We start from the raw sequence: 25,189 nt of genomic DNA, 5'->3' as shown, positions 1-25,189 counted from the left end.
ATATATATATAATACATATATATACATATATATATATATATAATATATATATATACTATATACCTACTATACATCGATATATATCTTATACATATATAATACATATATATAATATATCTATACATATATATATATATATATATATACAATATATATATATATATCACATATATATCATATATATATGTCTCCCACGCAATACAGAACCCTGAAAATATTGCGCATCTGCAACATGAGCTGGAACAATATACAGGTGGGCTGAGGACAACAACATGCAGTTAATGCAGGTAAGTTCCAGGCCCTGCGCTACTGGCACACAAAGGTAAATGACGTGAAGACTGGATACACTGGCCCAGGAAGAATTGCAATCCCTGAGTCAAAATCAGTGCGTGACCTGGGCATTGACATGAGCAATGATGCATCTTTTTCCAAATGCATATTGCTAATCTGGTGATAAAATGCAGACGGCTAGCTGGATGGATTCTCCGAACTTTCAGAACAAGAGAGAAGGAGACACTGATGGTCCTATGGAAAACATTTGTCCTCAGCACCGCTTGGACTACTGCTCCCAACTTTGGTCACCACACAATATAAAAAACAGCAGAACTCGAAGCAACTCAGAGAGCTACACAAAGAAAATCGTCTCAATGCAAAATGTCAGCTACTGGGGAAAGACTGAAGTATTAAACCTCTTCTCCCTGGAGCGGAGGCGGAGAGATATGCAGTAATATACATCTGGAAAATCCTGGAGGGTCTTGTCCCAAACTTTGGCATTCAAAGTTACTCCAACCGCAGACGGGGCGCCGCTGCGTGGTGCCAAGGATTCCACATCACCATCAAATACAGGTCCAGATACTGCAACAGCTTGGGTTTCAGAGGACCACAGCTTTTCAACATCCTCCCTAAATGCTGAGAGACTTACATGTGTGGATGTGGGTTTCTTTAAAACTAAACTGGATCTCTTCTTGTTGGGAGTCCCAGATGAACCTACCTCACGACAGGAGACACGGATGCGGGCAGCAGCATCGAACTCCCTTGTTGATCAAGTGCCACGTATCAGAGGTGGATTCACAAACTATGTGGCTCATTCAGCGGTGGTGCCCCAGCATGGCCGCGGCCTTCGGGCTAAAAATTTTTAAGGATTTTTTAGGATATATATATATATATATATATATATATATTATATATATACAGATATACATATAATATATATATATATATACATATATATATACATATATATATATATATACATACATATATATATACATATATATATATATATATATATATATATATATATACATATATATACATATATATATATATATATATACTATATATATATATATATATATATATACCTATATATATATATATATATATATTATACATATATATACATATATATGTATATATATATATATATATATATATATATACATATATAAGACATATATATATATATATATTATATACATATACACAATATATATATATATATATAATATATATACATATATATAGATATATATAATATATATATATATATATATATATACACATAAATATATATATATGTGTGTTGTGTGTGCGTGTGCGTGTGCGTGTGCGTGTGCGTTTGTGTGTGTCTGAGTTTGTGGGGGCGTTGTAATATAGATATGGGTGTTTTTTGTGTGAGGTTGTGTATATATGTCTGTTTTTCTATGGATGTGTGTATGCAGTGTATAAAAATGTACTTGTAATTCGGTCTCTACATCATGAACCGTATTTATTTTCCCATCACCAATGATTAACATCCTCGTTATCATCCTCCTGCTCCACTTCCTACTCCTCTTCCTTCATCTTCATTTCCTTCCTTTTCTCCTCCAACTCCTTCTTTGTTCTTTCCTTCTTCTTTTACATTTATTTATAAATTTTTTCTTATTCATTTCCTACTTCATGTTCGTCTCCTTCAACCCTACTTTCCCCTTTTGATTTTATCTCCTTAAGTCATATATATATATATATATATATATATATATATTATATATACAATATTTTGAGGCAGGGATTGAAAGACAGTGTATGACCAATTATTTTATTGAAAGTTATGAGAATTTATTTGCCACAAGAAAATTTACATAATAGAAAATGTTTTTATTCTATGTGTCCCTCTTTCTCAATAACTGCCTTCACACGCCTCCTGAAACTTGTACAAGTGTTCCTCAAATATTGGGGAGACAACTTCTCCCATTCTTCTGTTATAGTATCTTTAAGAGAGTCGACATTGCTGTGTGATGTTCTATTGGTAACATGTTCTAAAACGCCCCAAATAGCATAATCCAGAGGGTTTAGATCTGGGCTAGAAGGCGGCCATAAACATGATTCCCAAAAATCGCTAAAGTTGGATTTGAAGAAATCTTGTATCTTTCTGGCTGTATGGGCTGGAGCACCATCCTGTGTCCATACGTAATTACCATCTGGGTAGTTTACTTTAAGCCATGGCAATACCTGGTATCTCAGAGTCTTGTAGTAAGTATTAACATTGATCTTTTCATCAGCTTTGTAGAATTTTATAGGCATTTTCTTTCCATCGGAAGCCACAACACCAAAAGCCATGACTTGTGCAGGATGTTTTGTTTTGAATGTCCCCTTAACCTCAGCTGTTGAATTTGCAATAAATCTGTCATTTCTGCGGTTCAGAACAGCATCGACAGTGAAGATCTTTTCATCTGAAAAGATTGTTACAATGGAGGACTTTTTCTTGAACCATGTAATAATTTTCTTGCATCTCTCCAAATGTTTTGGTGTTCTTGTGTAAGATTTTAACCTCAAATCATATTTTACTGCATTTCTAATGGTCTTTTTGTCTACCCCAAGTTCAATTGCCATTTTTCTCATGGATATGGTTGGATCCTTTAGGATTTTGGATTTGAGAGCTTCAATAAAAGCTTTGGTACGTTTTTTGTTGATTCCTCCACTTCCAGACTTCCTCGTAATAGTTTTGCTCATAGTCATTCTATTCTTTACATTATAAACAGTCTTTATGGACACTCCAACTATCCTTGAAATCTCCTTTGGTGTGACGAGTGCATTCAGCAAATCACAAACTCTTTAACGTTTGCTTTCCTGATTACTCGTATGGGCAAAAGTTTCTGAAATGGTAAGGATAATAGTGTTAGGTATGAGTATGACATCAGTATATGCTAGGTTTCAAAACAATTGACTTAGTGCCTCCCGAGAAAAAGCAACTTAACGTTCATTGTAAATTTTGCTTCCTCACCCTGTATATATTTGTTTATATATATATATATATATATATATATATATGAAAAAACAAGTCAAAAATAGAAAATGCTAAGATGATTTTATAGTGAATCTTTCAGTACCGGTTTCGGTCATTTTGAGACCTTTTCAACTGTAACGATTAAATAATTAAATTTAGAAAAATTAGAAGAAAAGTTTTTTTAAAAGAATATTTCTGTAGTAGTGTTCAGATTAAGTAGCATTCTGCCTTTCTCTGACTCCCTTGTTTGCTCTTGTGTGTTCGAGGTCGTTTTGAGTTCTTGGTAGGATAGGTGAAGAATAATGATGTTGATGTGGAGAGGGGTGGGGAAATCTGGGAATGCCTTAATGGTCGTATTTTGAATGGTCAGTGGCTGACAGTGGCTGACAGTAGTCGCAGTTCAATTCAGGAATTGTTTATGGAATTTGCGTAGGCGTTATACTGAAAGACATTAGTGACAAGGTTAAGGGGTGGAAGGTGAAGTAGAAGAAGAAGAAGATGACGATGTTGATGATGATGATGATGAAGAAAAAGATGATGATGATAAATGAGAAGGAGAAGGAAAGGAGTAGAAGTTGCTCCCCTTCCTCCTCCTATTTTTTCTTTTTGTCTTCCCTCCTAATCGTCTTTCTTTTACTTTTCCTCCTACTTTTTTACTTCTCATTATATAACTTGTACTTCCTGTGCTTTATCTTCTACTTTTACTACCTCTTCGTCTCGTGGAACCCTTCTTTCCCTTATTTCTATTTGTTCTTTCTTTACTTCATCTTCCTTACTCTCCTTCATTTCAACTTCTATTCCCTTCCTTCTCCTTCTCCTTCCTCTTCACCTCCGTCTCTTTCATCTTCGTCTACTTCTTTCTGTTCTTCTTCATCTTGCTCTTCTTCTTCTTCTTCTTCTTCTTCTTCTTCTTCTTTCTTCTTCTTCTTCTTCTTCTTCTTCTTCTCCTGTATATAAAAAAATCCTCTTCCATGATCTCTTCATAACAATTACTCTTTCCCTATCTTCTGCTGAATTATTTGTTCCTCTAAAATCTCTACTATTTCAATCACCACCATTGCCACCGTAACAGTTATCGACGTCTTCCTCGCTGTCCGCATCACCGTCATTATTCTCGTACTCACTGTGAACATTCCCCCAGTCATAAACATCGTATATTTCATCATCTCCCTCAACATCATCGACGTCATTTATTACCAAAAGCACCATATTACAGATACACGATCTTGAACACCATACAGACACATTGCCACAACGTCATCATCATTATCAATATCATATTCATATTCACTATTGAAATGCTAATCCTCAATCTCATTAACAACAATGGTCAATTTTGTCGGTGGCCCTCCCATTTGACAGAGGCAGAAGGAAGTGCAACCTTTGTATCTCCGAACTCTTCCATATATTGTTCGCCAGAGACCGGATGGTAAACGGACTTTTACAGTCGGCTTTTCGATGCCCCCACTGGCGGCGTTATACTTATCTTGCTTATAAATAACGCTTATAAATAATACCTGCACCCGGTTACACTACTTATATGAAAATTGCCCTTGGAAATAAATTCTGAAAAACTTTTAAGAGAAATATGATTAACCATTGCAAGGGGAATTACTCCTGGGAGACGAATGGTGGTTTGTCTTGACGACGGGGGGTTTCTTTGACAAGGCAGGTTTAGACGAACACCGCACACATAAAAAATTTCTTTCTGCCACCCGACGGATTTTTACAGCAGTGACCATTGTGTAGGGCTTTACCAACTGACGGCCACGTGATCAAACGCACATACGAACACATAGAACAGTACACACACACATGTTTCTAAGTAGATTTTTTCTCGCCCCATATAATACACCTACTATTCTTTAAATAGTCAGAACTTTAGTCTCGGTCACAAAGAACATCTAAGCACTCCGTGCTCCCACCCACCGGAATGACCGCTGCCTGACCCGTTAAAACCTTCAACGCACCCACCACCAGTTTTCAACATACATTGATAAACAGTTTGGCCATGGGCTCTTAGGAGCCTCGTTCGATTTTTTTTTGCTCCGCCTCTGTTCTGTTTTTGTTTTTCCAACGGATTTCCTTTTTTCGTCCTGAAGAGAAAGACACAATATGGTCTCCTTATTCAATCGGAATTTGGTAAATTGTGACTTTCGAAACACGTGTAGAATGCAATAAAACGATTTCTGTTCAATCTCGTTCAACTCCATTTCTTCAATTCATTAATAATATTAAAATTCAATTATCCGCACCAACGCACGGTTGCAACACCATATGGTTGTACTTCCAACCGTGCTGTCTTCTGCTGTGATTTTTGCTACCAAGGTATCGGTTAAACTTTTGATTAATCTGCAACAAGATTATTCATCTTTCTATTTCACAAAAATATTTATATATATATTATATATATATATATATATATACACCTATATACATATATATATATTAATATAATATTAATTAATATATATATATATATATATATATATACACCTATATACATATATATATTAATATATATTAATATATATATTATATATAATATATATATATACACCTATATACATATATATATATTAATATATATTAATATATATATATATATATACACCTATATACATAATATATATATTAATATATATAATATATATATATAATATATATATATACACCTATATACATATATATATATTAATATATATTAATATATATATATATATATATATATATATATATATATATATATATATATATATATATAATATATATATATATATATATATCTACTAATGGTTGTGTGTCTACGTGTCTTTTAGCTATGGATATGTGAATGTAATGTATGAAAATTTACTAGTAATTCGGTCTCTATATCAAGGATGGTATTTATATTTCCATCATCATCATCTCTTCGTTATGGATTGTAACACCATATATTTTCACCTCAGCCTCATATAATATTCATCACTATTAATATCACACTACCACCATCTCTATCATCATAGTTTTCTTTCCCACCTCCCACTCATCGTCCTCCTATCGTCCTGGGTTCTGATGACATCAAGGAAATTAATGCTGACACCTTCCGAAATTTGTCCAGGTTGAATCAGTTTTCTTCTTCAGTATTTCAGGACGATATATTTCTAATTCTGTATTATGTGCAATCCTTCATTTAGGCTCCCTCACCCGTCCTTCCAAAGAAGATATTTATTGATCGTGAATTTGAGAGTGTGAGTGTGGGTTCATTTCTGAAATGTGGGATATACAAGGCGGAACGCATTTACTGCATGTATATGTATATATCTGTGTATCTTCTCAAACTTACTCTGACCACACTACGGATTTTATACGTATATTTGTGGTGTGTGTGTGTGTGTGTGTGTGTGTGTGTGTGTGTGTGTGTGTGGTGTGTGTGTGTGAGTGTGTGAGCAGCTGTGCGTCTGGTTGTGTGCTTGTGTGTTCGTTTGTGTATAGATGCGGGTATTCGAGTACATCAAAATATATGTGTAATTAGATCTGGGTATCATCTACATTATTGATATCTCTATCGTCATTGAATATAAATACCTGTTTCACATTTCTTCCTCTTTCTATTTATTTTCTTCTCCTTCATCTTCTTCTTCTTCTTCTTCTTCCCTCCTACTCCTATACTTCAGCCTCCTCCCCCTTCTTCTACATTTTTTCTTCTGAGTTCTCTTTTCCTCTAAATTCTCTACAATTTAATTCGCCACAATTACTGCCGAGATAATTATTGACGTCTCCCTCTCCATCCTCATCACCGTCATTATTCTCATCTTCGTTGTTACCTTTCTCAAACATAAACACCGTCAACTTTATCGTCGACCTCGTCATCATCGTTATCATTGATTACCAAAAAGCACCACGATAGGAATACTCAACCTCCTGGTCATCCTGATCATAGATAACACATTACCAACAACGCCACCATCCTCAATATCATTTTCATATTCACCATTTAAATGCTAATCCCCAATCATTATCATAACAATCAGCATTAACAACATCACTCTGGTCATCATCACCTCAATATCTTCATCATCCCTACCGCCATAGATTTTTATATTCTGGTTCATCCTCATATTAATGACTGTCAAGACCAGATATTCTACAACTAAATCTATCACCACAGGTTTCCGACCTCCTCATCCTCCTCGTCTTCCTTCTTCTCCCTCATTCGACTTATTGTCATCATCATCAACATCATTGTCGACAACTTTATCTGCAACAATCTAATCATCATCGTGACTTGATGTTCATCCTTTCCTTCATGTAACTGTTTACCCAAAATTCCGTCATAAATGTCTCATAAAATTGCTTCTTAACTCAATTTTATGTTCCAGAATCTTACGTTTCAATGCCATTACGGAAATCAAACCAGACACCTTCCGTTATTTGACACGTTTAAGAATACTGTAAGTTGAATCTGTTTTCTTCTTTAAAATTTCATTGTCTAAATCTTGATCTATCTCTAATGTGAACCCATCTTTCATTTAAGCTCCCTCACGCATCCTTCCAAACCAGAGTTTATTGTTTACGAATTTGAGTGATTGTGGATCCATTTCTTAAATGTTGGATTTGCAACGAATTCACGATACAAGATGGAACCCATTTATTGCATGCATGAGATATGTCTCAGTAGTTTTACAATTATACTCCATCCGAACTGTTTGTGTTTGTGAATCACTGATAATGTTGTGGAGGGCCATTCTTGAGATTTCGGATATATCGGTGTGTGACAATTGAAGGGAGATTTTAGTGCAAGTTGTATCTGTGCAATTCTGTTATATCTTCTGTAATGGACTGGAATATCTATGTTTCGAAATTCATCAAAATTGCAGATGAGGGTTATTTCCCTTTTTACACACCCCACAAAAATTGTAATCGTGCCATATGTATCCCATACTACTGATTTTTAAGCGCATATTCCAAAATTCCAGTCTTATTGAACCTGTTAAAAAGATTTTGCTCCTGAAAAATGAAGGTCATGGAGCTCTAAAATGTGTGAGTTTAGGCCTCCGTTGGGGGTGAGCATCTTAATGTTAACCACAGAAGTTGAAATGTTGAGAATCTTTTTAACTTAGATCTTATATCTATTGTTTGAATTTCTTTGAAATAGGAAATATATATTCACTGTGTTTGTAAAAGAGAGCAAATCCACAGGAAACCAAAAGAAGAATGATCACAATAAGCGGTCAGTTACCTAACCCTATCGTTAGCATTCGCAATGCAGGCTTCCTCACCAGGCACAGCCGTAAGATGCATTACGAATCTATAGCAATTGGAAGGGCGTGACCCAACTGAAATAAACATTAACAACTGTGTGAGGTGAGTGCTAAGGAGAAATGAAAGTGTGAACTCTGGAGCTTGCAAATGACCTCTATACTGATACTTAACCGGACAGTATATATATATATATATATTATATATATATATATATATATATATATATATATATATATATATATAATATATTATATATTATGTTATACTCTTACTATTTTACTTGTTTCAGTCATTTGACTGCGGCCATGCTGGAGCACAACATTTAGTCGAGCAAAAATCGACCCCGAGACTTTTTCTTTGTAAGCCCAGTACTTATTCTATCGGTCTCTTTTGCCGAACCGCTAAGTGACGGGGACGTAAACACACCAGCAGCGGTTGTCGAGCAATGCTAGGGGGACAAACACAGACACACAAACACACACATACATATATATATATCTACATATATACGACATGCTTCTTTCAGTTTCCGTCTACCAAATCCACTCACAAGGCATTGGTCGGCCCGGGGCCATAGCAGAAGAGAGTTGCCCAAGATGCCACGCAGTGGGACTGAACCCGGAACCATGTGATTGGTTAGCAAGCTACTTACCACACAGCCACTCCTGCGCTACATCAACATAATGGTGTTGGCTGTGTGTAGTTGTGTGCGTATGTGTATGCAAGTTTATAAATATTTACTAGTAAATCGCTCTGTATATCAAGTAGGGTATTTATGTGAATATGAAGAGGACAAAGAAGAAATTGAAGAAGAGGAAGTAGTAGTAGCAGTAGTTGCAGTAGTTGCAGTAGTAGTTTATTAACAAAAGCACCATGAAAGAGATAGACGATCTTGAACACCGTACAGACACATTGCCACAACGTCATCATCATCAATATCATATTCATACACACTATTGAAATGCTAATCCTCAATCTCATTAACAACATCAATCAACATTAACATCAATCTCATCATCATCATCATCATCCCTCCGTTATGGATAATAACAACATATATTTTCACCCTTTACTTATATCACATTCATCACTATCAATATCACAACTACTACCATCTCTATCACCACAGTTTTTCTTTCATCCTTTCCCACTCATCCTACTCCCATCTCCTCTCTCGTTCGTCGTCATCATCATCAACATCATTGTCTCTAAAGACATCGTCATCAAACTTTTCATCAATTTGATATACTGTACATCTATTCCTTCATCTAATTGTTTATCCAAATCTCTCTAATTAATATACTAAAAAAATACTTTTTAACTCAATTTTCTGTTTCAGACACTTGGGTGCTAATGAAATCCAAGAAATCAGTGCTGACAGTTTCCGAAATTTGTTCAGTTTACAATATCTGTAAGTTGAATCAGTTTTCTCCTCTAGTATTTCATTGACGATATCTTTCTCAATGTGTATTATGTGCCCATCGTTCAATTAAGATCCCTCACGCAACCTTGCAACAGCTATTTTCTTTTTGTGAATTTGAGAGTGTGAGTATGGGTCCATTTCTCAAATTTTGGATATGTGAGGTCACGATACAAGCCGGAACCCATTTATTGCATGCATGTGTATAGGTCTGAGTTTGTTAACTATTTTTCTCTATCTGAACTGTTTTCTTGTTTGCGAAACACTGCGAATGTTGTAGAGGCCCATTCTTGAGATTTCAGTTTGTGACAATTCAAGGGAAACATGTAGTGCAAGTGTTATGTCAGTGTATATGTATATATATAATATATATATATATATATATATATATAAATAAATATTTGTCTGTGTGCGTGTGTGTGTGTGTATGTTATATATATATGTATATATTCACACATATATATATATATATATATATATATATATATATATATATATATATATATATATATATATATATATATATTATATATACACCTATATACATATATATATTAATATATATATATATATATATATGTATATCTACATAATGGTGTTGGCCATTTGTAGTTGTGTGTCTACGTGTCTGTTTATCTATGGATATGTGTATGCAAGTGTATGAAAATTTACTAGTAATTCGGTCTCTATATCAAGGACGGTATTTATATTTCCATCATTATCATCATCATCATCATCATCATCATCATCATCTCTTCTTTATGGATAGTAACACCATATATTTTCACCTCTACCTCATATAATATTCACCACTATAAATATCACAACTACCACCATCCCTATCACCATAGTTTTCTTTTCCCCCTTCCCACTCATCGTCCTCCTATCGTCCTGGGTTCTAATGACATCAAGGAAATCAAAGCTGACACCTTCCGAAATTTGTCCAGGTTAAAATATCCCTAAATTGAATCAGTTTTCTTCTTCAGTATTTCATTGACGATATCTTTCTAAATCTGTTTTATGTGCACATATTGTATTTAGGCTCCGTCACCCGTCCTTCAAAAGAAGATATTTATTGATCGTGAATTTGAGAGTGTGAGTGTGGGTTCATTTCTGAAATATAGGATATATACAAAGCGCAAATTTACTCTGACCACACTACGGATATTATACGTATATTTGTATGTGTGTGTGCGTGTGTGTGTGTGTTTGTTTGTGTATAGATGCGGGTATTCGAGTACATCAAAATATATGTGTAATTAGATCTGGGTATCATCTACATTATTGAAATCTCTATCGTCATAGAATATTAATACTTGTTTCAGTTTTTCTTGTCTTTACCTTTATTTTCTTCTCCTTCATCTTCGTTTTCGTCTTCTTCCCCTCCTACTCCTATACTTGAGCCTCCTCCTCCTTCTACAATTCTTCTTCTTGTTCTTCGTTTCGTGTGTGTAAAAATTCTCTTTCTTGAGTTCTTCATAAGAGTTTCTCAATCTCAATTATCCGCTGAGTTCTCTTTTCCTCTAAAATCTCTACAATTTAATTCGCCACAATTAGTGTCGTGATAATTATTGACGTCTCCCTCTCCATCCTCATCACCGTCATTATTCTCATCTTCGTTGTTACCTTTCTCAAACATAAACATCGTCAACTTTATCGTCGCCCTCGTCATCATCGTTATCATTGATTACCAAAAAGCACCACGGTAGGAATACTCAACCTCCTGGTCATCCTGATCATAGATAACAGACACATTACCATCATCGTCATCATCCTCAATATCAGATCCATATTCACCATTTAAATGCTAATCCCCTATCATTATCATAACAATCAGCATTAACAACATCACTCTGATCATCATCACCTCAATATCTTCATCAACTTTACCGCCATAGATTTTTACATTCTGGTTCATTCTCATATTAATGACTGTCAAGACCAGATATTCTACAACTAAATCTATCAGCACAGGTTTCCGACCTCCTCCTCCTCCTCTCTTCCTTCTTCTCCCTCCTTCGACTTATTGTCATCATCATCAACATCATTGTCGACAACGTCCTCTGCAACAATCTAATCGTCATCGTGATTAGATGTTCATCCTTTCCTTCCTGTAACTGTTTACCCAAAATTATGTCATAAATGTCTCACAAAATTGCTTCTCAACTCAATTTTATTTTCCAGAATCTTGTATAATAATGATATCCAAGTAATAAAACCTGGCACCTTCCAATATTTATCCAGTTTAAGAACACTGTAAGTTGAATCAGTTTTCTTCTTTAGTATTTCATTGTCTAAATCTCGCTCAATCTGTAATGTGAACCCATCTTTCGTTTAAGCTTCCTCAAGCATCCTTCCAAACCAGAGTTTATTGTTTATGAATTGGAGTGAGTGTGGATCTATTTCTTAAATATTGGATATGCGAGTTCACGATACAAGATGGAACCCATTTATTGCATGCATGAGCATATGTCTGAGTATTTTTACAATTATACTCCACCCGAGCTGTTTGTTCTTTGTGAATCACTGATAATGTTGTGGAGGGCCATTCTTTAGATTTCGGATATATCAGTGTGTGACAATTGAAGGAATACTTTTAGTGCAAGTTGTATCTGTGCATTTCTGTTATATCTTCTGTAATGGACTGGAATATCGATGTTTCGAATTTCATCAAAATTGCAGATGAGGGTTGTATTAATGACTGTCAAGACCATATTAATGACTGTCAAGACCACATATTCTACAGCTAAATCTATCAGCACAGGTTTCCGACCTCCTCCTCCTCCTCTCTTCCTTCTTCTCTCTCCTTCGACTTATTTTCATCAACATCAACATCATTGTCGACAACTTCATCTGCAACAATCAAATCGTCATCCTGATTTGATGTTCATCCATTCCTTCATGTAACTGTTTACCCAAAATTCTGTCATAAATGTCTCATAAAATTGCTTCTTAACTCAATTTTATGTTCCAGAGACTTATCTTGGAATGGCATCACAGAAATCAAAGATGACACCTTCCGATATTTGTCCAGTTTAACAGAACTGTAAGTTGAATCAGTTTTCTTCTTTAGTATTTCATTGTCTAAATCTCGCTCTATCTGTAATGTGAACCCATCTTTCATTTAAGCTTCCTCAAGCATCCTTCCAAACCAGAGTATATTGTTTATGAATTTAAGTGAGTGTGGATCTATTTCTTAAATATTGGATATGCGAGTTCACGATACGAGATGGAACTCATTTATTGCATGCATGTGCATATGTCTGAGTTTTTTACAATTATACTCCATCCGAACTGTTTGTTGTTTGTGAATCACTGATAATGTTGTGGAGGGCCATTCTTTAGATTTTGGATATATCAGTGTGTGACAATTGAAGGGAGACTTTTAGTGCAAGTTGTATCTTTGTATCTCTGTTATATCTTCTGTAATGGACTGGAATATCTATGTTTCGAATTTAATCAAAATTGCAGATGAGGGTTATTTCCCTCTTTTCACACCCCACAAAAATTGTAATTGTGCCACATGTATCCCATACTACTTCTTTGTATGCGCATATTCCAAAATTCCAGTCTTATTGAACTTGATAAAATGATTTTGCTCCTGAAAAATGAAGGTCATGCAGCTCTAAAATGTGTTAGTTGGGGGGGGGGGGCATCCTAATGTCAACCAGAGAAGTTGAATTGTTGAGAATCTTTTTAACTTGGGTCTTATATCTATTGTTTGAATTTCTTTGAAATAGGAAATATATATTCACTGGGTTTGTAAAAGAGAGCAAAGCTACAGGAAACCAAAAGACGAATGATCACAATAAGCAATCATTTACCCAACCCTATCGTTAGTACTCCCAATGTAAGCTTCCTCACCATTCCAGATGTGAGGCACTACCGTATGATGCATTACGAATCTATAGCAGTTGGAAGGGCGTGACCCAACTGAAATAAACATTAACAACTGTGTGAGGTGAGGGCTAAGGAGAAATGAAAGTTTCACCTCTGGAGTTTGAAAATGACCACTATACTGATACGTAACTGGACAGAATAAATTTACAATCTATAAATGTGTTTTAATAAGCAGTCACACGTCTGGGAAGGTCTTGAAATCAATGTTACCATCTAGGGACTATGTGTGACCCAGTGATAATAAAAAGACTGAAAGGAGGTCTGCAATCAAATAACTTTACTCGACACTTTGCAACTCATTTACTTGACACCACATTGCAGATATCACAATGTAAGTGTATGACAAAGCAAACTGTTACACTGTTGTACCATTGAATTACAAATAATGCTCATCTTGTATGCTCGGGTAACCTTACAGCTTCGAAGAGCACAACTCTATTCGTTTTGGCTTAGATAAAATGACAAAATTATGGTGGTAAGTCCTCACGGCGGGGTCTTTGTAACTTGTAAGAGAATGAAATTATATAAATATTACTTCATTTTTGTCTAATATGTATGGTTAAAATTTCATCAACAGCAAAACTATGTGAATTGTCATGGAGGTTATGGCCCTATTGCATAGGATATAATTTACAGATTTCATAAAGATCAATTCAGTACCATTGACATAGTTTGGGATGATAAAAGAAATGACTAAATTTTTGGAGTTAAGGCCCCATATGTTATCTTATATATACATACATCATACATATATATGTATATATATATATTATTATATATATATATATATATATACATAGATATATATATATATATATATATATACATACTTAGATATAGAAATATATATTATATATATATGTATATATATATATATATGTGTGTGTGTGTGTAGGTGAATGAATTATCTTAGTATTGATATTTCGATTAATCGATACCTGGGTAGCCAATTCACGTCAGAAAACACGGTTGTAGCTACACCATGTAGGAAGCCATAAAAAGTTTTTGTCCGTCTTGAGGCTGATAGAGGTTCGTTGTCTTTCCTGATGAGAAGACGGCATAATGCACCTTTATTCCTTCAGGATTAAGAAATTGCAGTCTTCGAAACATATGTTGAAGGTAAAGGAATTTTGTTAAAGTCTTCGTTCGACTCCATTCTTTCATTATTCATTATATATATAGATATATATATATATATATATATATATATATATATATATATATCTTATTAAAAAGGCAGATTCTATCTGCCTCCCTTTGGGAGTTATACAAATCTACAATATAGGATTTCTTCAATTACAATTTACCTTGCATTTTAACAGTACAATGCATCGCGTCATGCCAGGTCCAGTTTTTAAAATTTAAACTCCAATTAAGCAAAATTTACAGAAAACTCACATTCTGGTTGTGTGTGTCAAATGCTTTTCTTAGTCTGGTTTACAGCACACGCAAACGCACACACACAGTGGGCAACGAATAAAATGAAAGTAATTGACTTACTGTAGTGAGTGATTCTTTCACTCTGCCTCCCACTTCCTCTTTCAACACATAGACACGCAAATAATAAATAAAATTGTAAACTAACGTGCGTGTGTGTGAGGGTGGGTGTGTGTGGGCGTGTGTGTGTGTGTGTGTGTGTGTGCGTGTGCGTGAGTGTGTGACAGGAAAGTTTTTTACGACGAATATAACACCTATATCCAAGTAGCAGAAAGATAAGACAGTAAGGTGTGATTTGAGGAAGATTTGGCTGCTATTTCTACCATGTCTAGCTGCCATGTAGGGGTCTCCCTCATAGGCTCATACATACATATATACATAGATAAGACAGTAAGGTGTGATTTGGGGGAAATTTGGCTGCTATTTCTACCAGGTCTAGCTGCCATGTAGGGGTCTCCCTCATAGGCTCATACATACATATAACATAGATAAGACAGTAAGGTGTGATTTGGGGGAAATTTGGCTGCTATTTCTAGCAGGTCTAGCTGCCATGTAGAGGTCTCCCTCATAGGCTCATACATACATATATACATAGATAAGACAGTAAGGTGTGATTTGGGGGAAATTTGGCTGCTATTTCTACCACGTCTAGCTACCATGTAGAGGTCCCCCTCATTGGCTCATATATTATACATACATAAGACAGTAAGGTGTGATTTGAGGGAGATTTGGCTGCTGTTCTACCAGGTCTGTTAGGCCTTCTCATGTAAACTCAAGCTTCTCATGCCTTGAACATAAGACCAAAGCAGAGAATGTATTCTTTTATTCTTCTGCTTTTTCCAGCCATTGGTCTGTGGCCATGCTGGGGCAATGCCTTGAAGAATTGTAGTTTAATGAATCGACTCCAGTTTTATTTTTGTAAGCATTGTACTTATTCTATCTGTTTCCTTTGTCAAACCACTAGGTGACAGGGATGTAAACAAACCAACATTCGTTGTCAAGCAGTGGTGGAGGACAATCACAAGCACAGACACGCACACACACATACATGCATACACATATACACACATACATACATACATACATATATATATATGTGTGTATATATATATTGCAGCCTGGAAGGTGTTTGTAAGCCATTTAAGAAACACAAAAACCGTTACATTCACTTCAACATTTAAATTTAATTTGCCAAAATATTTTCGTCGCTTTGAGACCGCGACCTGTTCACTGACAAAAATATCGTGCTAACAGGTCGCGGTCTCAAGCGACGAAAATATTTTGACAAATTAAATTTAAATGTTGAAGTGAATCTAACGGTTTTTGTGTGTTTCTTAAATGGCTTATAAACACCTTCAACGCTGCAACTGTTTTCGTTCCAGCACACGATCTCAGATCAAGTCACTTGCTATGCAAGTACATCTCTCTAACTATATATATATATTTATATATATATATATATATATATATGTATATTGGTAAAAACAGTAAGATAACAAAAGAAAGAAAGAGACCTCAATATTATGTAAATAGAGGAAATCTTTATATATAAAAGTGAGGTTGTGTGTCTGTCTCCTACGATTTAGATTCCTAACTACTCCCACATTTTGCGGTGCAGTTTAACCAAAACCGGGTATCTTATAGTCGTGATTCATATCGAGACCGTCTAGGTATTAGCGCGCGTCTACGATGAGTCTACGATTTAAAAAAAAAATTACCATCAATTTTTCCATTTTAATCCATTTTTGACATATATAAGGGAAGTAACTCTCTAAAATTTATTATTAAATCTCAGAACGTAAAAAGCTACAGTAACACCCCTCCCCCTTTGTGGTTAGCCATATTGAGATGGCTATTATACTTTACATCTCTAAAAATGCTTATATAATTATTTCCCTTACAAACCCAAGCAACGCCGGGCGATACTGCTAGTATACATATATATATATAGACAGACACACATATAAAGACAAATTGACAGATACAACTGAGTAGGGAAACAAAAATATGAGACACACCCAGGTGATTTTTTATATTGATAACCCTGGTACTTATTCTATTGGTTTGTTCTTGTGAAACCAGTAAGTTATGGGGATGTAAATAAATGAACAGCAGTTGTGAAGTAGTGATGAGGGCGAAACAGAGACAAAGGCACGCACATACACTTACATATATACATACATATATCTACGAATGATTTGTTTCAGTTCCTGTTTAGGAATCCATTATATAATATATATATATATATATATATATTATATATATATATATATATATATATATATATATATATATATATATATATATATATATATACACGACAAAGATAAATTGATAGATACAACTGAGTGGGAAAACAAAAATATGAGACAGTGCCTAGTGCTTTGTTTGATTTTCATAAGCCTGGTACTTATTCTCTCAGTTTCTTCTTGTGAAACCAGTAAGTAATGGGGATGTAAATAAACGAACACCAGTTGTGGAGCAGTGATGAGGGAGAAACACAAAGACACACACATGCACTTACATATATATATATACATATATATACAATTGATTTCTTTCAGTTTCTGCTCACAAAATCCACTGACAAGGGTTTGGTTAGTCTGAGGCTATAGCAGAAGACACATGCCAAGTAATCATACAGTGGGACTGGACTGAGGACCATGTGTTTTGGAACCAAGTTTGTTACCATACTGCCAAACCTGCACCTATGAATGTGTGTGTAGGTGTTTGTGTGTTTGTGTGTCTAGGTGTGTGTATGTATATGTGTATGGATGTATATATGTGTATATATATATGTGTACATATTACATGTACATCTATATATATACATCTATACATACAATTATACGTATACATATATATCTATAGAAATACATCTATACATATACATGTATATATATATATATATATATATATATATATATATACGTATATAATATATATAAGAATATATATATATATATATATATATACATCTATATGTATACATATATATATATATATAATATATATGTACATATATATAATATATATATATATATATATATATTCTCTTTTACTCTTTTACTTGTTTCAGTTATTGACTGCGGCCATGCTGGGGCACCGCCTTTAGTCGAGCAAATCGACCCGGGACTTATTCATTGTAAGCCCAGTACTTATTCTATCGGTGTCTTTTGCCGAACCGCTAATTGACGGGGACGTAAACACACCAGCATCGGTTGTCAAGCAATGCTAGGGGTACAAACACACACATATACATATATATACATATATACGACAGGCTTCTTGCAAAGTGGATGGCTACTGTTAATGGTTGATCCCTCTTATATAATAGTTTGATTTAATAGTTTCGGCATTAAAGTGAAAGCTTCTGACATTGCAATAGAGAGATGTTTTTGTTTCACTTTTAACACGTAATACTGAAATAGTGGAGAAGATATGATATTGCAGTGGCCTCGCCCTGAGCATGAAGTAAAGATTGTTTGGCCCATGACACTACATGGATCCTAAGTAAGGCATGTGTAAAATTCGAATGAAATCGGTTGTGTAGTTCTCACGTTTTAGGGATTCACACTGACAGACATATAGACAGACAAACGTACATTCTCAGTTTTATATATATCGATACCTGTGTAAATGTATATATATATATATATGTGTGTGTGTGTTGTTTGTGTGTGTGTGTGTGTGTGAGTCTGTGAATAATGTATATATATATATATATATATATATATATATATATATATAATATATATATATATATAAACAAAGAGGGTTTTTGCAACAAGTTGCTAGATAACATACCCAAAGTATTAGAAATAGCAGCCAGAGGACTGTTATTTCTTTACTACAAAATTATGTCTCCACAGACAACAGTATTTGTAACTCATTATGTTGCAAAAAAAAAGAAGAAAATTGTGAAATCAAACAGTCCACGGTCAATTATGGATGTCCGTTTCTGGATTAGAATCAAAGATTTATTTCCTTTGTCAACGTAATTTTCCGGTAAATAAATCTAGAGATGCTAGGAATTCTTACCCTCCATATTTCCGATCAGGCGACATCGAGGCATACAGAAGCTAATCAGCATATCCACATTTATATAGACAAGTGAATTCGTATTTCCCTCCAGAATATTTTCCCACGTTAGTCACAAAATAATACTGTCGAAAATAAATTCGTAGTTCAGACGTAGGGGAGTAAAATAATCAATACAGATAAAGGGTGAAATATAATTAATTTAATAAAACCAACAAATTTCACCAAGTAGTATTTCGGTATGGAAAAGGACCATATTCGGTAAAAGTTTATATAATTATAACAAAGATGGTCTTTGCAACAAGTTGCTAGACCACATACCGAAAGTATTAGAAATGGCAGCCAGAGGACTGTTATATCTATTACTACAAATATATGTCTCCACAGACAACAGTATTTGTAACTCATTATGTGGCAAAAAAAGAAGAAAAAAATCAAACAGTCCACGGTCAACTATGGACGTACGTTTCTGGATTATGATCAAAGATTCATTTCCCTTATCAACATAATATTCCGGTAAATATATCTAGAAATGCTAGGAAATCTTACCCTCCATATTTCCGACCAGGCGACAAACTTTTACCGAATATGGTCCTTTTCCATACCGAAATATTACTTGGTGAAATTTGTTGATTTTATTAAATTAACGATATTTCACCCTTTATCTGTATGAATGCCACTTATATTTGAACACTATACAAATATTCCTTTAAAAAAACTTTTCTTCTAATTTTTCTAAATTTAATTATTTAATCGTTACAGTTGAAAAGGTCTCAAAATGACCGAAACCGGTACTGAAATGTTCTTTATAAAATAATTTTAGCATTTTCAATTTTGACTTGTTTTTTCATATATATATATATACATATATATATATATAATATATATATATATATATATATATATATATATATATATATATATATATATTATATATATATATATATATATCACAATCAAGGAACGGCCATAATAGGCCATTCACCCACTAGAAATAACAGCCAAAAAGCTTCAACCGCAAAATAACATTAATTCTGTAAACCAGGAGAAAATTAAAAAAACATTTACCCTGAAATTCCTTATACGATGCACCGTTTCGTCTACTGTTTAATGGTAAACTGACCTGATTAAATTAAATCAAGCCAATCTACCATAGGCCCTTAGATTCATCAGTAAGGAATAGCCTGGTTTACAGAATTAATGTTATTTTGCGGTTGAAGCTTTTTGGCTGTTATTTCTAGTGGGTGAATGGCCTATTATGGCCGTTCCTTGATTGTGATATTGAACTTAAAAATGGTTTATGACTATTTAATTTTTTTCCCACTAGGCCGCTGGGGGCAAAAGAATTCTACAAAATTTTTTTGCCTCCCTATATTGATTAATTATGAATTTTCTGGTTAGTTCCGTAATGGAATCGGCGGCTTATATTTATTTGCTGCCGATAATTTGGCGCGAGTGCGACGATTTGAAAATTTTAGGTCAGATATTGGCGAGGCATGGACGTGAATGCCTCGTGAAAAATATCTGTTCCGATTTGGCTATTCCTTACTGATGAATCTAAGGGCCTATGGTAGATTGGCTTGATTTAATTTAATCAGGTCAGTTTACCATTAAACAGTAGACGAAACGGTGCATCGTATAAGGAATTTCAGGGTAAATGTTTTTTTAATTTTCTCCTGGTTTACAGAATTAATGTTATTTTGCGGTTGAAACTTTTTGGCTGTTATTTCTAGTGGGTGAATGGCCTATTATGGCCGTTCCTTGATTGTGATATTGAACTTAAAAATGGTTTATGACTATTTAATTTTTTTCCCACTAGGCCGCTGGGGGCAAAAGAATTCTACAAAATTTTTTTGCCTCCCTATATTGATTAATTATGAATTTTCTGGTTAGTTCCGTAATGGAATCGGCGGCTTATATTTATTTGCTGCCGATAAATTTGGCGCGAGTGCGACGATTTGAAAATTTTAGGTCAGATATTGGCGAGGCATGGACGTGAATGCCTCGTGAAAAATATCTGTTCCGATTTGGCTATTCCTTACTGATGAATCTAAGGGCCTATGGTAGATTGGCTTGATTTAATTTAATCAGGTCAGTTTACCATTAAACAGTAGACGAAACGGTGCATCGTATAAGGAATTTCAGGGTAAATGTTTTTTTAATTTTCTCCTGGTTTACAGAATTAATGTTATTTTGCGTTGAAGCTTTTTGGCTGTTATTTCTAGTGGGTGAATGGCCTATTATGGCCGTTCCTTGATTGTGATATTGAACTTAAAAATGGTTTATGACCATTTAATTTTTTTCCCACTAGGCCGCTGGGGGCAAAAGAATTCTACAAAATTTTTTTGCCTCCTATATTGATTAATTATGAATTTTCTGGTTAGTTCCGTAATGGAATCGGCGGCTTATATTTATTTGCTGCCGATAAATTTGGCGCGAGTGCGACGATTTGAAAATTTTAGGTCAGATATTGGCGAGGCATGGACGTGAATGCCTCGTGAAAAATATCTGTTCCGATTTGGCTATTCCTTACTGATTAATCTAAGGGCCTATGGTAGATTGGCTTGATTTAATTTAATCAGGTCAGTTTACCATTAAACAGTAGACGAAACGGTGCATCGTATAAGGAATTTCAGGGTAAATGTTTTTTTAATTTTCTCCTGGTTTACAGAATTAATGTTATTTTGCGGTTGAAGCTTTTTGGCTGTTATTTCTAGTGGGTGAATGGCCTATTATGGCCGTTCCTTGATTGTGATATTGACTTAAAAATGGTTTATGACTATTTAATTTTTTTCCCACTAGGCCGCTGGGGGCAAAAGAATTCTACAAAATTTTTTTGCCTCCCTATATTGATTAATTATGAATTTTCTGGTTAGTCCGTAATGGAATCGGCGGCTTATATTTATTTGCTGCCGATAAATTTGGCGCGAGTGCGACGATTTGAAAATTTTAGGTCAGATATTGGCGAGGCATGGACGTGAATGCCTCGTGAAAAATATCTGTTCCGATTTGGCTATTCCTTACTGATGAATCTAAGGGCCTATGGTAGATTGGCTTGATTTAATTAATCAGGTCAGTTTACCATTAAACAGTAGACGAAACGGTGCATCGTATAAGGAATTTCAGGGTAAATGTTTTTTTAATTTTCTCCTGGTTTACAGAATTAATGTTATTTTGCGTTGAAGCTTTTTGGCTGTTATTTCTAGTGGGTGAATGGCCTATTATGGCCGTTCCTTGATTGTGATATTGAACTTAAAAATGGTTTATGACTATTTAATTTTTTTCCCACTAGGCCGCTGGGGGCAAAAGAATTCTACAAAATTTTTTTGCCTCCCTATATTGATAATTATGAATTTTCTGGTTAGTTCCGTAATGGAATCGGCGGCTTATATTTATTTGCTGCCGATAAATTTGGCGCGAGTGCGACGATTTGAAAATTTTAGGTCAGATATTGGCGAGGCATGGACGTGAATGCCTCGTGAAAAAATCTGTTCCGATTTGGCTATTCCTTACTGATGAATCTAAGGGCCTATGGTAGATTGGCTTGATTTATTTAATCAGGTCAGTTTACCATTAAACAGTAGACGAAACGGTGCATCGTATAAGGAATTTCAGGGTAAATGTTTTTTTAATTTTCTCCTGGTTTACAGAATTAATGTTATTTTGCGGTTGAAGCTTTTTGGCTGTTATTTCTAGTGGGTGAATGGCCTATTATGGCCGTTCCTTGATTGTGATATTGAACTTAAAAATGGTTTATGACTATTTAATTTTTTTCCCACTAGGCGCTGGGGGCAAAAGAATTCTACAAAATTTTTTTGCCTCCCTATATTGATTAATTATGAATTTTCTGGTTAGTTCCGTAATGGAATCGGCGGCTTATATTATTTGCTGCCGATAAATTTGGCGCGAGTGCGACGATTTGAAAATTTTAGGTCAGATATTGGCGAGGCATGGACGTGAATGCCTCGTGAAAAATATCTGTTCCGATTTGGCTATTCCTTACTGATGAATCTAAGGGCCTATGGTAGATTGGCTTGATTTAATTTAATCAGGTCAGTTTACCATTAAACAGTAGACGAAACGGTGCATCGTATAAGGAATTTCAGGGTAAATGTTTTTTTAATTTTCTCCTGGTTTACAGAATTAATGTTATTTTGCGGTTGAAGCTTTTTGGCTGTTATTTCTAGTGGGTGAATGGCCTATTATGGCCGTTCCTTGATTGTGATATTGAACTTAAAAATGGTTTATGACTATTTAATTTTTTTCCCACTAGGCCGCTGGGGGCAAAAGAATTCTACAAAATTTTTTTGCCTCCCTATATTGATTAATTATGAATTTTCTGGTTAGTTCCGTAATGGAATCGGCGGCTTATATTTATTTGCTGCCGATAAATTTGGCGCGAGTGCGACGATTTGAAAATTTTAGGTCAGATATTGGCGAGGCATGGACGTGAATGCCTCGTGAAAAATATCTGTTCCGATTTGGCTATTCCTTACTGATGAATCTAAGGGCCTATGGTAGATTGGCTTGATTTAATTTAATCAGGTCAGTTTACCATTAAACAGTAGACGAAACGGTGCATCGTATAAGGAATTTCAGGGTAAATGTTTTTTTAATTTTCTCCTGGTTTACAGAATTAATGTTATTTTGCGGTTGAAGTTTTTTGGCTGTTATTTCTAGTGGGTGAATGGCCTATTATGGCCGTTCCTTGATTGTGATATTGAACTTAAAAATGGTTTATGACTATTTAATTTTTTTCCCACTAGGCCGCTGGGGGCAAAAGAATTCTACAAAATTTTTTTGCCTCCCTATATTGATTAATTATATATATATATATATATGTTTATCTACAAATAGGTGGTGCCTATGTGTGTGGTTAAATGTGTATGTGTCTGTTTGTCTATGTATATGTGTATGCAAGTGTATGGAAATGTACTTGTAAATCGGTCTCTATATCATGTACGGTGTTACCAATGATTAGCCTTTCCCTACCAATTCTTTCCCATGTTCCTCTTCCCATGATCCTCTTCTCTTCTTATTCCTTCCTCTTTGTTTTCTTCTTCTCCTCCTACTCATTTTCCTTATTTTTCCTCCTTCTGTTTTACTTTTAATTATACAAACTGTACTCCTACTTCATCTCCTCCTCCTTCTTCTTCATCTCATCCTCCTCCTCCTCCTTCTTCTTCTTCTTCTTCTCCTCCTCCTCATCATCATCCTTCTTCTTCTTCTTCTTCTTCTTCTTCTTCTCTCTTCTTCTTCTTCTTCTTCTTCTTCTTCTTCTTCTCCTCATGTATGTAAAAGTTCTCGTTCCTGAATCGTTCATAAACTTTTCTCTTTCTCTTCCGCTGAATTCTCTGAATTCATTATCTTTAAGTCGAATCTATTTCCTTCTTTAGTCATTTCATTGACGACATTTCTCTCAATCTGTAATATGTGCCCATCGCTCCTTTAAGCTCCCTCAACCGTCCTTCGAAAGAAGCCTTTTATCGTTTGTGTAATTGAGTATGTGATTGTGGGAGCATTTCTTATATATTGGATATGTGAGTTCACGATCCAAGATGGAACACATTTATTGCATGCATGTGTATATGCCTGATTACGTTTACAATCTTTCTCTGAACGAACTGTATTATTGTTTGTGAAATCATTGCTAATATTCTGGGGGGCCGTTCCTGAGATTTCGGATTTAACAATTTGTGACAATTGTATGGGAACTTATAGTGCAATGTCTGTGTATCTCTATATGTATATATATATATATATCTATCTATCTATAACTCTCTCTATATATATATGTGTGCGTATATGTGTGTGTGTTTATGTGTGCATGCGCGTATGTGTGTGCGTTTGTGTGTGTGTATGTGTGGGTGGGTTTTTAT

The 25,189-nt window shown here is 34.7% G+C and overlaps 1 protein-coding gene across 1 annotated transcript in view; it reads left to right on the top strand.

Moving 5' to 3' along the window:
* The window catches only part of LOC115216542 (leucine-rich repeat-containing protein 15-like), a 54,110-nt gene that overhangs the window by 12,741 nt on the left and 16,180 nt on the right, over positions 1-25,189 (top strand). Inside the window, exons 3-5 of the mRNA XM_036506242.1 lie at positions 7,630-7,701; positions 9,852-9,926; positions 12,120-12,188. Of these exons, the coding sequence (XP_036362135.1) occupies positions 7,630-7,701; positions 9,852-9,926; positions 12,120-12,188 (216 nt within the window). The remainder of the gene's footprint in view (positions 1-7,629; positions 7,702-9,851; positions 9,927-12,119; positions 12,189-25,189) is intronic.

Source organism: Octopus sinensis, linkage group LG10 (assembly GCF_006345805.1).
Source record: "Octopus sinensis linkage group LG10, ASM634580v1, whole genome shotgun sequence".
Taxonomy (NCBI): Eukaryota; Metazoa; Mollusca; class Cephalopoda; order Octopoda; family Octopodidae; genus Octopus; species Octopus sinensis.
Note: the sequence above shows the minus strand (reverse complement) of the source record. Positions and strands in the feature narration are given on the sequence as shown.